Below are 14,300 nucleotides of genomic sequence, written 5' to 3'. Positions count from 1 at the left end.
TGCTTTTGTGTATATATTCAAGAATATGAAATCAGGAATCTGAAGGGTCATCTCTACTCCCGTGCTCATTGCAGCATTATTTACAATAGCCAAGATCTGGAAACAACCAAATGTGCATTGATAGATGAATGGATAAAAGAAATATGAGAGGTATATATATATATATATTCATGTATATATATAATGGACTTTCATTCAGCAATATAAAAGAAAGGAATCCAAATTTGTGAAAACATAAAGGAACTTTAATGGCACTATGCCAAGTGGAATAACCAGAAATAGAAAGACAAATACTCAATGATCTCACATATATGTGAAATTAAAAGAAACAACCAAACAAACTCAGATGCAGAGAGAATATTGACTGCAAAGAGCTGGAGGATGAGGATTAAAAAAATGCCATTCAGTTCAGCTCAGTTCAATCACTCAGTTGTGTCCAACTCTTTGTGAGTCCATGAGCCGCAGCACGCCAGGCCTCCCTGTCCATCACCAACTCCCAGAGTTTACCCAAATTCATGTCCATTGAGATGGTAATACCATCCAACCATCTCATCCTCTGTCGTCCCCTTCTCCTCCCACCCTCAATCTTTCCCAGCATCAGGGTCTTTTCAAATGAATCAGCTCTTCATATCAGGTGGCCAAAGTATTGGAGTTTCAGCTTCAACATCAGTCCTTCCAATGAACACAGAGGAGTGGTCTCCTTTAGGATGTACTGGTTGGATCTCCTTGCAGTCCAAGGGACTGTCAAGAGTCTTCTCTAACACCACAGCTCAAAAGTATCAATTCTTCAGTGCTCAGCTTTCTTTAGAGTGCAACTCTCACATCCATACACGACTACCGGAAAAACCATAGCCTTGACTAGATGGACCTTTGTTGACAAAGTAATGTCTCTGCTTTTCAATATGCTGTCCAGGTTGGTCATAACTTTCCTTCCAAGGAGTAAGTGTCTTTTAATTTCATGGCTGCAATCACCATCTGCAGTGATTTTTGAGCCCCCACAAAATAAAGTCTGACTCTGTTTCCACTGTTTCCCCATCTATTTCCCATCAAGTGATGGGACCAGATGCCATGATCTTAGTTTTCTGAATGTTGAGCTTTAAGTCAACTTTTTCACTCTCCTCTTTCACTTTCATCAAGGGGCTTTTTAGTTCCTCTTCACTTTCTGCCATAAGGGTGATGTCATCTGTGTATCTGAGGTTATTGATATTTCCCCTGGCAATCTTGATTCCAGCTTGTGCTTCTTCCAGCCCAGAATTTCTCATGATGTACTCTGCATATAAGTTAAATAAGCAAGGTGACAATATACAGCCTTGATGTACTCCTTTTCCTATTTGGAACCGGTCTGTTGTTCCATGTCCAGTTCTAACTGTTGCTTCCTGACCTGCATAGACGTTTCTCAAGAGGCAGGTCAGGTGGTCTGGTATTCCCATCTCTTTCAGAATTTTCCACAGTTTATTGTGGAAGACTTTGGCATAATCAATTAATCAGAAATAGATATTTTTCTGGAACTCTCTTGCTTTTTTGATGATCCAGCAGATGTTGGCAATTTGATCTCTAGTTCTTCTACCTTTTCTAAATCCAGCTTGAACATCTGGAAGTTCACAGTTGACGTACTGCTGAAGCCTGGCTTGGAGAATTTTGAGCATTACTTTACTAGCATGTGAGATGTGTGCAATTGTGTGGTAGTTTGAGCATTCTTTGGCATTGCCTTTCTTTGGGAATGGAATGAAAACTGACCTTTTCAAGTTCTGTGGCCACTGCTGAGTTTTCCAAATTTGCTGGCATATTGAGTGCAGCACTTTCACAGCATCATCTTTCAGGATTTGAAATAGCTCTGCTGGAATTCCAACACCTCCACTAGCTTTGTTCGTAGTGATGCTTTCTAAGGCCCACTTGACTTCACAGTCCTGAATGTCTGGCTCTAGGTGAGTGATCACACCATCATGATTATCTTGGCCATGAAGATCTTTTTTGTACAGTTCTTCTGTGTATTCTTGCCATGAACAGTAGATCAGTTAAAAATAAAATATGATAAAAATTAAAACTAAAAAACACATCTAAGTGTTTAATTCATATGGTATCAAATATTCAGACTCCATATTTAAGCTCATTTATTATCAAATATCCAGTTTATGTCTTCCCAAGTGACCCAGTGGTAAAGAATTTGCCTGACAATGAAGGAGATGCAAGCCATACAGTTTTGATTCCTGCAGGCTTTAATTCATGGGGATCACAAAGAGTCGGACACCACTTAAACCACACACACGCACAATTCAAGTTTATAAGTGGTCAACTTTTTCTCTTTTGAGATGTTTTGTTTTCATGTAGACTTATGGATGAAGTTTAAAAGTAGTGAGAAACACTGTAAAAGTTCCTCTCTGATGTTGTCACCTTATTTGAAGTAATTGGTTTGTTGGCAAGACCTGTTAATGATAGGGAAATACCATGAGTTCCAATTACTCACAGAGAAGAAATTTCATAGATTTTGCCAACAAATAAGTATATGGTAGTGCTTTTAAGGCTTCTACAAAGTTACGATTTATAAATGAAGAGACACTTACTGCAGCTGAGTAAATTGACATTTTTATCTTATGGCTTTCACTTGTTTCCTGATCAACTAACAGCTGCCTGGGGCCTAGCCATGGAGATATGTCAGACACTTTCATAGGTGAGATTATTTTTTTAGAAATCATATAATCATACGTTCTCAGGTTTAAATACATATTACAAATCATACAATCAACCCTCATCCAAGCTTACCTTAGATTTAAATCCCTTCTTCAGCATACAAAATAATAAGAAAGGTAGACTCAGCTATAATACTACCAATTTAAAAATAAGAATATTTTGGAGTTGTTTATTTCTTATTGATGTATACTTAAATGGGCTTCCCTGGTGCCTCAGATGGTAAAGAATCTGCCTGCCAATGGAGGAGACGTGAGTGCGATCCCTGAGTCGGGAACATCCCCTGCAGGAGGGAATGGCTACCCACTCCAGTATTCTTGCTTGGAGAATTCCATGGACAGAAGAGCCTGGAAGGGTACTGTACATGGGTGTGCAAAGAGTTGGACATAATGCAGTGACTAACACTTTCTCCTTTCATGTATTTAAATTAGTTGAATTAATAATATAATTAGTTGCAATTACATAAGTTAGAATAAATTTGCAAGTCAAATATGCATTCACAATTTCCCTCACTTAATATTACAACTTTAGAATTTTTTTATGACATTGCACAATTTTAGAAAGCATCGCTCTTAAAAAGTATATATTATTCAAAAAGATGTACTATATATTATTCAATGAGATGTACAATTAAAAGGAATTTTAATTATCTTATTCCCCAGTGTTGAACATTCCATGTTGTTTCTAAAATTTTCACAGCTCTTATTAATAGTATTGGACAAATTTGTACATAGTGATTTTCTCTTTTAAAAATATTTTTACATTAAGTTTTATCCCTAAAAGACGTATTGCAGAGCCAAAATAAGAAATGAAAAAAAAAAGTAATTTATATTTTTTCATAGTTGTTTCCAAAATACTTTCATAAACTATGTTTGATTCTTACTTTATTTACACTGTCCTCTTCCTTATCTGCTGGGGGATCCCGCTAAAGAATGAGGAGATGCTGTGACAACGGTGCACTTTGTTTCCACGTGTGCATGAATGTTTCATCTTAGATAATCTAAAATTAAGTTTTTCATTCATTTATCTTTGAAAAGATATGCTCTATGAAATATATGTAATTGCATCTATTTCTCTTCTTCTTGGCAAATTTAGAACTGCAAGTTTCTCGTTGTATTAGTCATGCACTGTCTTGTAGCCAGGAATGATGGATGCTGTTGGCAGATGGCAGAAGAAGGCATGAGAATGCATGTAGCAGGAACATAAAGGACCTGGAGGGTCATTCCTACTGTGGATGGGTGAGCCGGTGGTGTTTGGTAACGGTAGGTCAGGCACAAAGGGCATTTAATAGCAGCACCACTTATGACTTTGTATGAATAAGCATACATTAATATACATAGTAAGTGTCCGGTAAATATTTGTTGACTGAGTGGACTTGTAGGAATAAATAGCAAGTAACGGATTTTATATGTGTTTGTGGTAGTTGCTGCATATACACTTATATGTATGGTGCATTACCTATCTGTCTAGCAAATTATTTCTGTTCTTCACATTAAATTTTTATTTACAGAACTTGAAAGTATTTCCTTTGCTTGAAAGATTTTTGTGTGTTGAACACCTATATGAATTTAGTTTCTTTTTTAATCAAAACTACTGAAGGTATGGGTTTCTCTGGTGGCTCAGATGGTAAAGAATCTGCTTGCAATGTGGAAGACCTGGGTTCAATCCCTGGTTTGGGAAGACCCCCTGGAGAAGGGGATGGCAACTCACTTCAGTATTCTTGCCTGGAGACTATCATGGACAGAGGAGCCTGAGGTCTGGCAGGCTACAGCCCATGGGGTTGCAAAGAGTCAGACACAACTGAACAACTCACACACACACACACACACATACGCTGAAGCAATGAATATACAGAATATGTATATTAAATTATATTTGGAGCAGAATTTTGAAAAATAAAATAATCAGTTAGCATATATACAAATTATCTTTAAAGTAAAATGATCCCTAACATGCACTTTTCTAGAGACATTTAAATATTTTCATGCTTACTCTGGAGAGTGTTCAGAAACTCTTAAACTGGAGTGCAGCTTCCCTTCAAATTTCTCATACAGTAGAGAGATTATAGATCAACAGAGCTGGAGGACAAGGGCATTTGAATTTCTGTTGAGTTTATGCTTTGGGGAAGCAAGCATATCCTTACTTTTGGAGAATGACAATTTAATACCAAACATTTACTCATCACCTGATAGGTTTCAGGCACTGCGGACATCATTCCCTGCACTCTAGTGGAACAGTAAGGAAACACGATTGAATAGTTTATGTGTTCTGATAGGTACCAGAAAGGCTGTTTCACCAAGGACTTATATATATTTCCCTAAACTCTCTGTTTAGCTGATATTTCTTGATCATGTTTTTTCTTTGCAAAGTTAGGAGTCGAGATGCCAAACTGAAATTCCATCATGGAAAAGGGAATAACTCTTACCTATGTACAGCAGTTCTTAGCCTATAAAATACATCTGAGAATTGCGATTTGTAACCTTACAGACACAGTGAAGGGCCTGAAGAACGGAGAGGATGCAGCCAAGTCCAGTGGGGTCAGAACAAGAAGGAGAATTCAGATCTCAAGTAGACAGTCCAGTGTTTTCTCAGTAAATTACACATCAAACTTGCCCTACAGATGGTTTACAGGTGATTGGTGCTAGGTATCTGAAGAGATGGAAAGCTTTATGGAGGAAATAAAAAATTGAAACAAGTACTGGGACAAAGTTTTAAGGGCATATTCCACAGTTACAGGGATTGCACTATCTTGTTGTAAGTCAGACCACGATTCTTTGGTGATGAACGAGTATCATTCTTTTTTCCTCTGTAGGTAAGTCGGGCCCCAGGAAGCGGTTACTTGCTGAATGGATATCTTCAGCCCTTCCAACAATGTGACTGAATTTGTCCTCCTGGGACTGACACAGAATCCACACGTGCAGAAAATACTCTTCATTGTCTTTCTGCTCATTTTTTTATTCACTGTTCTGTCCAACCTGCTCATTGTCATCACCATCTCCCTCAGCCCCACGCTTTCTGCTCCCATGTATTTCTTTCTCACCTACTTGGCTTTATTAGATGCCTCCTTCACCTCAGTCACCACGCCTAAATTGATCATTGACCTGCTGTTCCAGAGGAGAACCATCTCCTGGCGAGGCTGCCTGACTCAGATCTTTTTGGAGCACTTCCTGGCAGCATCAGAGGTCATCGTCCTCACTGTCATGGCCTATGACCGCTATGTGGCCATCTGCAAGCCTCTGCACTACACGACCATCATGCGACAGGGGCTCTGCCGGCTCCTGGTGGTGGTGGCCTGGATCGGGGGGATCCTGCATGCCTCAGTTCAGATTCTCTTCACCACGGACTTGACCTTCTGTGGTCGCAATGTCATTGACCACTTCAGGTGTGATTTCTTCTCACTGTTGGAACTCGCCTGCAGCGACACCTACAGGCTGGGAATGGTGGTGGCAGCCAACAGTGGGGGCATGTGCTTGCTCATTTTTTCAATGCTGCTCATTTCCTACATAGTTATCCTGAGCTCCCTGAAAACCCACGGCTCTGAAGGACGACGCAGAGCCCTCTCTACATGCGGCGCCCACTTTACAGTAGTGGTGCTCTTTTTCGTGCCTTGTGTGTTCACCTACACACGTCCTGTGGCCACTTACCCTGTGGACAAGTGGGTGGCTGTGTTCTTTGCAATCCTCACTCCCATGTTAAATCCTATTATTTACACAGTGAGAAACACAGAGGTGAAAAAAGCCACGAGGAGTCTGATGAAGAAGAGAGCAGCTTAGGCTATTCAGGATACCAAGAAAGTGATGATTTATATACATATACAGGGAGGATTATACATGCTGTAAATTGTGAAAGTAAATTAGCAAATTTTGCAGACTATTGACAAAAACAGGCTAGAAAATAGGCACTTTGACAACTTTTTAAAATACTTTGCCAAGACTTCTATATTCTTACTCACAGTTTCAGAATAGCCAATGGCAAGAATAGCAACAATAAATCCCTAGTTTATTGCAGAATATGTTTTTTCCAATGTCTTCTTATTAATTTTTAAAAATTATTGAGATAAGTTACTTGGATGAAATGGATTTTTTCATATGACCTTCATGTCAGAAATCTTGTTTTTGCAGAGCCTCTGGGACAGCCAGTAAGGAATAGATATACTTAGATAGATGCATGGAGAGTTGGGGAAGTTTAAGAATCAGTGCTGAATTTTATATTAATTTTCCAAAATCAACAACATGAAACACCTAGAAAAAGAGATAATAATAACTCACAAACGATTCCTTTTTTTGGTACAAAAATTAAGCCAGAAAATTTGAAATTATTCTTTATTTGCTCTTATTTTATAAAGTATCTTCATGACTCCTAGCTTTTCTTGAACATGAAGGAAATGTTTCTTTTTATGTCTCAAGGCTTGAGGAGCCATTTGAAACCAGAAGGGTAAACATCTTTTATTAAATTTCAATAGAAAATCGTATGGGTAGATCCCAAAGCTCTACATCTCTACATCTGATACATATATTTACATTACTTGAACCTTTTATTTATATTATCTGTCAAGCATCTGTGTTTCAGTTGATTTAGTCATGTACTAAGCTGGTGGTTTCATTATCATTAAACCCATTTTGTTGCTGTTGTTTAGTTGTTAAATCATGTCCAGCTCTTTTGCAACCCCATGGACTGTAGCCCACCAAGCTTCTCTGTCCATGGGATTTCCCAGACAAGAATGCTGGAGTAGGTAGCCAGTCCCTTCTCCGAGGGATCTTCCTGATCCAGAGATTGAACCTGTGTCTCCTGCATTGACAAGCCAATTCTTTACCACTGAGCCACCTGGGAAGCCCTCTTCCCCCCATTTTACAGAAGCAAATTGAAGCCAAGAGAGTTTTACTAATTTACCTGTCTCACCTCACATGCCCTTCCCCCATTAGTGTGTCAGGAACCATTACACTGGGATGTATCTTCCTTTCAAAAGTTTCAGCTACAAGCTTCCAATCCAGGTCTTTAAAACCCAGTCTTCTTTCAAATGAGACAGGGCTGTCTGTGGTGTGTTTAAGTATATCAGATCAGTTCATCAGTTCAGTTGTTCAGTTGTGTCTGACTGTACGACCCCATGGATTGCAGCACACCAGGAGAATAGATAAATTTATCTGCAGTCTTAATGGTCCACTTTGTCCTTTAAGAAGATGGTATCAAATACACAAAAATAAACTCAAAATGGATTAAAGATCTAAATGTAAGACCAGAAACTATAAAACTCCTAGAGGAAAACATAGGCAAAACACTCTCTGACATAAATCACAGGAGGATCCTCTATGACCCACCTCCCAAATGGAAATAAAAGCAAAAATAAACAAATGGGACCTAATTAAACTTAAAAGCTTTTGCACAACGAAGGAAACTATAAGCAAGGTGAAAAGCCTTCATATGGGAGAAAATAATAGCAAATGAAGCAACTGACAAAGAATTAATCTCAAAAATATACAAGCAGTTCCTGCAGCTCAATTCCAGAAAAATAAACGACTCAATCAAAAAGTGGGCCAAAGACCTAAACAGACATTTCTCCAAAGAAGACATACAGATGGCTAACAAACACATGAAAAGATGCTTATCATCACTCATTATCAGAGAAAGGAAAATCAAAACCACAATGAGGTACCATTTCACGCCGGTCAGAATGGCTGCTATCCAAAAGTCTACAAACAGTAAATGCTGGAGAGGGTGGAGTGAGTGGAGAAAAGGGAACCCTCTTACACTGTTGGTGGGAATTCAAACTAGTACAGCCACTATGGAGAACAGTTTGGAGATTCCTTAAAATACTGGAAATAGAACTGCTATATGACCCAGCAATCCCACTGCTGGGCATACACACCAAGGAGATCAGAATTGAAAGAGACGCATGTATCCCAATGTTCACTGCAGCACTGTTTACAATATGGAAGCAACCTAGATGTCCATCAGTGCCGGGGTCCAGCCCCGGCTGATCCAGGGTATTCGAAGGAGAGACGGCATCAGCGAGGATCAGGAAACAACTGCTTAATTAAATGTTAATTAAGAATATAAAGAGTAATAGAATGAGGATAGCTCAGTGAGGAAATTCAGTGGAGAAAAGAGGCTGAAATAAGGATAGCTCAGTAGGAAAATTCAGTGAAGAAAAGAGGCTGAATAATTCAGCTGGAAGGTGAATGACATGGGGAGACCAAGTTTCGGTGAACAAGGCCCGCACTTTATTTTCCAAAGTAGTTTTTATACCTTAAGTTATGCATAGAGGATAATGGTGGAAGGGGTAGAGTCATGCAGTAAGCCAGTCTTTCTTCCTGCAAATTTATCATATGCAAAAGTTTAGGTGATTTGCATCATCTTCTGGCCCAGAGGCCTGTTAACATTTTAAGACCCTTTCTTCAGAAAACTTATTTTTCTCTAAAGGTGATTAGTCAAGCGCCACCCTACAAAAGCACTAGATAAAGTTGCATTCCTACAGAGCAAAGGTGTGGTGGGCTATAACATGAAAAAGAATTAACTCAAGGGTCCCAGGTTACAAACATTAAAGCTACTATTTACACTAATTATATTAATCAATACACTGCCAGGGACACAGCAGGTAAGGGATATGGAGACTTAGCAGCAAACATTGGCCCAACAAGTGAAAAACCCTTCACCAATACAATTTCTAATCAATCTTTTAACTGCTCAAAGGAATCTGTGTTTAGACAGTTTAGAACATCTCCTGCCTCTCACAGTTGTGAGGCTCTGAGCAATCACATGTGGCCAGAAAAACCTATTCAGGCAGGCTAGAGGACTTCCAAAGGAGTTTGTAGGTTGAAACACTGTCACACCCAGGAATTGTTAACTGGAGCTGTAAGCTAACTCTTTTTTCAGAGAGAGGTAGTGGGGGACAGCCCCCCGTAAAGTCAGAGGTGTAGGTGAGAGCACAAAGCAGAAAGTAGGCAGACTCTGGTTTTGGGGGTAGATGCTCGAGAATTTCCAGGGGGACTCCTGAGGCTTGATCCCGCCTTTGCCTATGCCAAGCCTCCTTCCTCATGACCTTTGCCACGGGCGGACCTCGCTCCCCGCACATCAGCAGATGAATGGATAAGAAAACTGTGGTACATATGCACAATGGGATATTTCTCAGCCATTAAAAAGAATGCATTTGAATCAGTTTTAATGAGGTGGATGAAATTGGAGCCTATTATACAGAGTGAAGTAAGACAGAAAGAAAAACACCAATACAGTATACTAACACATATATATGGCATTTAGAAAGATGGTAATGATGATCCTATATGCGAGACACTAAGAGAGACACAGATGTATAGAACAGTCTTTTGGACTCTGGAAGAAGGCGAGAGTGGGAAGATTTGAGAAAATAGCATTGAAACGTGTATATTATCATATGTGAAACAGATCGCCAGTCCAGGTTCGATGCATGAGACAGGGTGCTCAGGGCTGGTGCACTGGGATGACCCTAAGAGATGGGATGGGGAGGGAGGTGGGAGGGGGGTTCAGGATGGGGAACACATGTACACCCATGGCTGATTCGTGTCAATGTATGGCAAAAACACGACAATATTGTAAAGTAATTAGTCTCCAAGTAAATTAAATAAATTAACTTTAAAAATAGTATAAAAAAGAAGATGGTGTCAAGTATGTTGCAGACTTGTCTCACATGTAGTAATGTATTTCAGCAGTAAAAGCTTATTTATTTCATTAAAGTTCAACTTATGCCACTTCACTATTACAGAAGACAAACATTTCTATGGCAAAATTTACCTGTGATGGAAAGGAATCTGAAAAAGTGTACATATATATTTTTATATATAACTGAATCACTTTGCTCAGCAATTCAATCTAACACAACGTTGCAAATTAACTGTTCTTCTATTTGAAAATGGAAAAATATTTTTAATATCTCACTAATACTAATATGATTTTTTTAAGTAAAAGGAAAAATTCCCTTTATATTAAAATTTTTTTTTTTAATTGAAAATAAGTACTAATGTTGCTGCTGCTAAGTCACTTCAGTCGTGTCCGACTCTGTGCGGCCCCATAGACGGCAGCCCACCAGGCTTCCCTGTCCCTGGGATTCTCTAGGCAAGAACACTGGAGTGGGTTGCCATTTCCTTCTCCAATGCATGAAAGTGAAAAGTGAAAGTGAAGTCACTTAGTCGTGTCCGACTCTAGCGACCCCATGGACTGTAGCCTACCAGGCTCCTCCGTCCATGGGATTTTCTAGGCAAAAGTACTGGAGTGGGGTGCCATTGCCTTCTCCGAAGTACTAACGTAGGCCTTCATAAAAGCCATGTGGCTAAGGTGAACTTTCAGAAAGTGGGGATACCCACGCTACTAATCTATGCCTGTGGTCACACTGTGAAGTTTATCTTTGAGGTATTCTTCCCTTATTTATTTATTTTTGGGGATGGTGGGGCTTTCTTTTCTTCATCTCTCTGTTGAACTCCATTTCCTAAGTCATTTGCACGTTTTAGGGTAATCTTGTGTGAAGTAAAACCATCGGATGATGTCTTTTCTGCAGATATGTTTCCCTTCAGGGGTTTTATGAAAAGAGGGATGTAATTGGATCAAGAAATAAAATTCAGTTTTCTTATTTCACAGGAAGTGGGACACGTGGATAAAAGAGATGTTTAGAAGAAAGTAGAGCAACTCAATCACTGAGGAGATTGATACTTGGTTTGGGCGTGAGATAGAAACTTGAAGAGCTAAATAGGTGCTGTTTCTGTTGGAATGCTTCCATTATTTTACCATAGTGCTAACATTTATTATTGAAAAAGAGGGTTTCATAGTGTTAACATGTATTTCTGATAAAAAAAGGACTTTAAGAAAATTTGACTTCTTTAATTAATGGAAAAAGTAATGTTCAGTGAATACAATGTGCCAGAGAGTTATGGCAGCTCGGGATACACCTTTGCCAACAAAGTTTCATCTAGTCAAGGCTATGGTTTTTCCTCTGGTCATGTATGGATGTGAGAGTTGGACTGTGAAGAAGGCTGGGTGCCGAAGAATTGATGCTTTTGAACTGTGGTGTTGGAGAAGACTCTTGAGAATCCCTTGGACTGCAAGGAGATCCAACCAGTCCATTCTGAAGGAGATCAGCCCTGGGATTTCTTTGGAAGGAATGATGCTAAAGCTGAAACTCCAGGACTTTTGGCCACCTCATGCGAAGAGTTTACTCATTGGAAAAGACTCTGATGCTGGGAGGGATTGGGGGTAGGAGGAGAAGGGGACGACAGAGAATGAGATGGCTGGATGGCATCACTGACTCGATGGATGTGAGTCTGAGTGAACTCCGGGAGTTGGTGATGGACAGGGAGGCCTGGCGTGCTGCGATTCATGGGGTCGCAAGGAGTCGGACACGACTGAGTGACTGATCTGATCTGATCTGATATACCGTTGAGTAATACAAACAAAGGCTGTGTTTATGTGCAAACAAAATTCCAGAGGGATAATAGATGGATAATAAGAAAGTATAATTTTGTTAGTAATGGTTAAAATAAAAAAAAAGGTGTTTTATAAGAGTGTGATACAGGAGAGAAGAATTAGATACATATTTGTGTAGTTGTGTTTATCCCACCTAGAATTTCACTTTCATAGAAATATAATCACACAGGCTATCACTTTTTTAAAGTAGATTATTTTAGAACATGTGTTTGAAATGGGGATAATATCTTTTATCAATGAGAAAAAAATAATTTTTTAGGGGACGATCATTTCTTACTCTCTCTCTCTCTCTCTCTATATATATATATATATAAAATGCATGTTACTGCTACTGCTAAGTTGCTTCTGTTGTGTCCGACTCTGTGCGACCCCATAGATGGCAGCCCACCAGGCTCCCCTGTCCCTGGGATTCTCCAGGCAAGAACACTGGAGTGGGTTGCCATTTCCTTCTCTAATGTATGAAAGTGAAGTTGCTCAGTCATGTCCAACTCTTAGCGACCCCATGGACTGCAGCCTACCAGGCTCCTCCATCCATGGGTTTTTTCCAGGCAAGAGTACTGGAGTGCATGGCCATTGCCTTCTCCTTATAACGCATAGATGTACATAAAGCACATGGATAGGTAGTATATTTATTGTATGATTACTTTAGAGGGGAAGGTTACTAAGGGAATATAGTATCTACAAAAGCCATAAAGCACCTTTTCGAGTCAATAGTGAAAAAATAAGATTGAAGAATACTGACTTAGCTCATATCTAAAAGAGTAGGTAAGACCATGGAGTAAATTTAGAATGACAGTAAAATTCATCCAAGAAGAGAGCGTGGCCCATCACCCATAAGGATCATATGCAGTAAAATTGAGAGACTCTTCATTCTCAGGGGACTGCCCAGAGTGTGTGCTCAACTATATTAATAAGCAGGTTGTAATCTACAAACTATGTTGTAAACTGATATTTTATAAATATGGATTTAGGAGAAGAAAGAAGGCTATAATCCCTAATATTCCTAAATAAAAAACAAGAAATTTGAGAATACTAATTACTATGCAATGAGAAAGAATTTAGTCCTTATTTTTCTGAATGAGGAACATTTTAAAATCCTTTACAATGGAAACTATTCTGTAGTTTGATGTGACACAGTTGTAATAATCATCCTGAAAGAGTTAGAGAGCACCAGATTAGGTGATAGAAAAATTCACCCCTGAAAAATTGGAAAGGAGGTTGGTGTGGGGCTGATGCTGGCTACCTGGTGGGTGGGCCCCAGGTCAGGTATGGACTCAAGGTATCCTGAGGTAGGGGGTCTAATGGCAGATGGGTGGGGCTCTGCCTTCGCTCTGCAAGCTACTTGCCCTGGAGCTTCTCAACACTGGTGCCACCTGGCTGGTGAGTGATGTTTGCACCCACCACAGAATTGCTAGAGGGAGAATTTCCAGCATCATGTTATTATCACGGAACAGCTGCCCCAAATGGTTGTGACCAGTGTCTGTGTCCCCAAAGTGAAGCTCAGCTTTCTCTTATGTTTCTGGGATGCTCTGTCCATTGTCAGTAATTTGATCTGACTCAAGCTCTTTTCAGATTTCTATTTCATATTGGACTGGATGTGACTTTTAAGGCTGGAGTCACTATTTTCCAAAGTCCCCTGGCTGTCTGAAAAGGAATCCCCACTGGCTTACAAAGTCATATGTTTTTGGGGAGATCACTTCCCAGTGTAGGAGTACTGGGCTAAATAGTACTATGTGGGGTTCAGAACAATTTCCTCCTTTGGGAAAATGTCTGCAACTGGATTATCACCCTAGGTTTATTGCCAACCTGAGGTATGGGACTGGACTATACCCTGTATTACTCACTACTCCCTGTCTTGTCATGGTTCCTACTTTATATATTTTAATAATAGAGGATCTGCTAGTCTTCAGGTTATTCTCATCAGCAGTGGCTCCTAGATAGTCATAACTTAAGTTTGAGAGGGCAAGAGTTCAGGATCTTTCTACTCTGCCAGTCATGACTGCTTCAACATGTATGTCTGTCTTTGTGCCAGTACCATACTCCTGGAATAGCCTTAACTTTATTGTATGTTTTAAAAACAAGAAGTGTGGTTGTTTTTTCTACTTGGAATCCCTTGAGATTTCATATGAATTTTAGGATGGATTTTTTTTCTATTTCTGCACAAAAAA

General features: G+C 39.5%; 1 protein-coding gene across 1 annotated transcript; it reads left to right on the top strand.

Moving 5' to 3' along the window:
• Nucleotides 1-5,531: 5,531 nt before the first annotated feature.
• LOC102412988 (olfactory receptor 140-like) lies at nucleotides 5,532-6,537 on the top strand. Its single transcript, XM_006047591.4, has one exon. The coding sequence runs from the start codon at nucleotides 5,532-5,534 to the stop codon at nucleotides 6,456-6,458; it is 927 nt and encodes a 308-aa protein (XP_006047653.3). The 3' UTR covers nucleotides 6,459-6,537.
• Nucleotides 6,538-14,300: the final 7,763 nt, after the last annotated feature.

This window comes from Bubalus bubalis, chromosome 16, assembly GCF_019923935.1.
Source record: "Bubalus bubalis isolate 160015118507 breed Murrah chromosome 16, NDDB_SH_1, whole genome shotgun sequence".
NCBI lineage: Eukaryota > Metazoa > Chordata > Mammalia > Artiodactyla > Bovidae > Bubalus > Bubalus bubalis.
This window is presented reverse-complemented; position numbering and strand designations above follow the sequence as displayed.

What these genes read in the sequence shown, in the direction of transcription:
- LOC102412988 (XM_006047591.4), top strand. Translation starts at nt 5,532, where the DNA reads ATGGATATCTTCAGCCCTTCCAACAATGTGACTGAATTTGTCCTCCTG.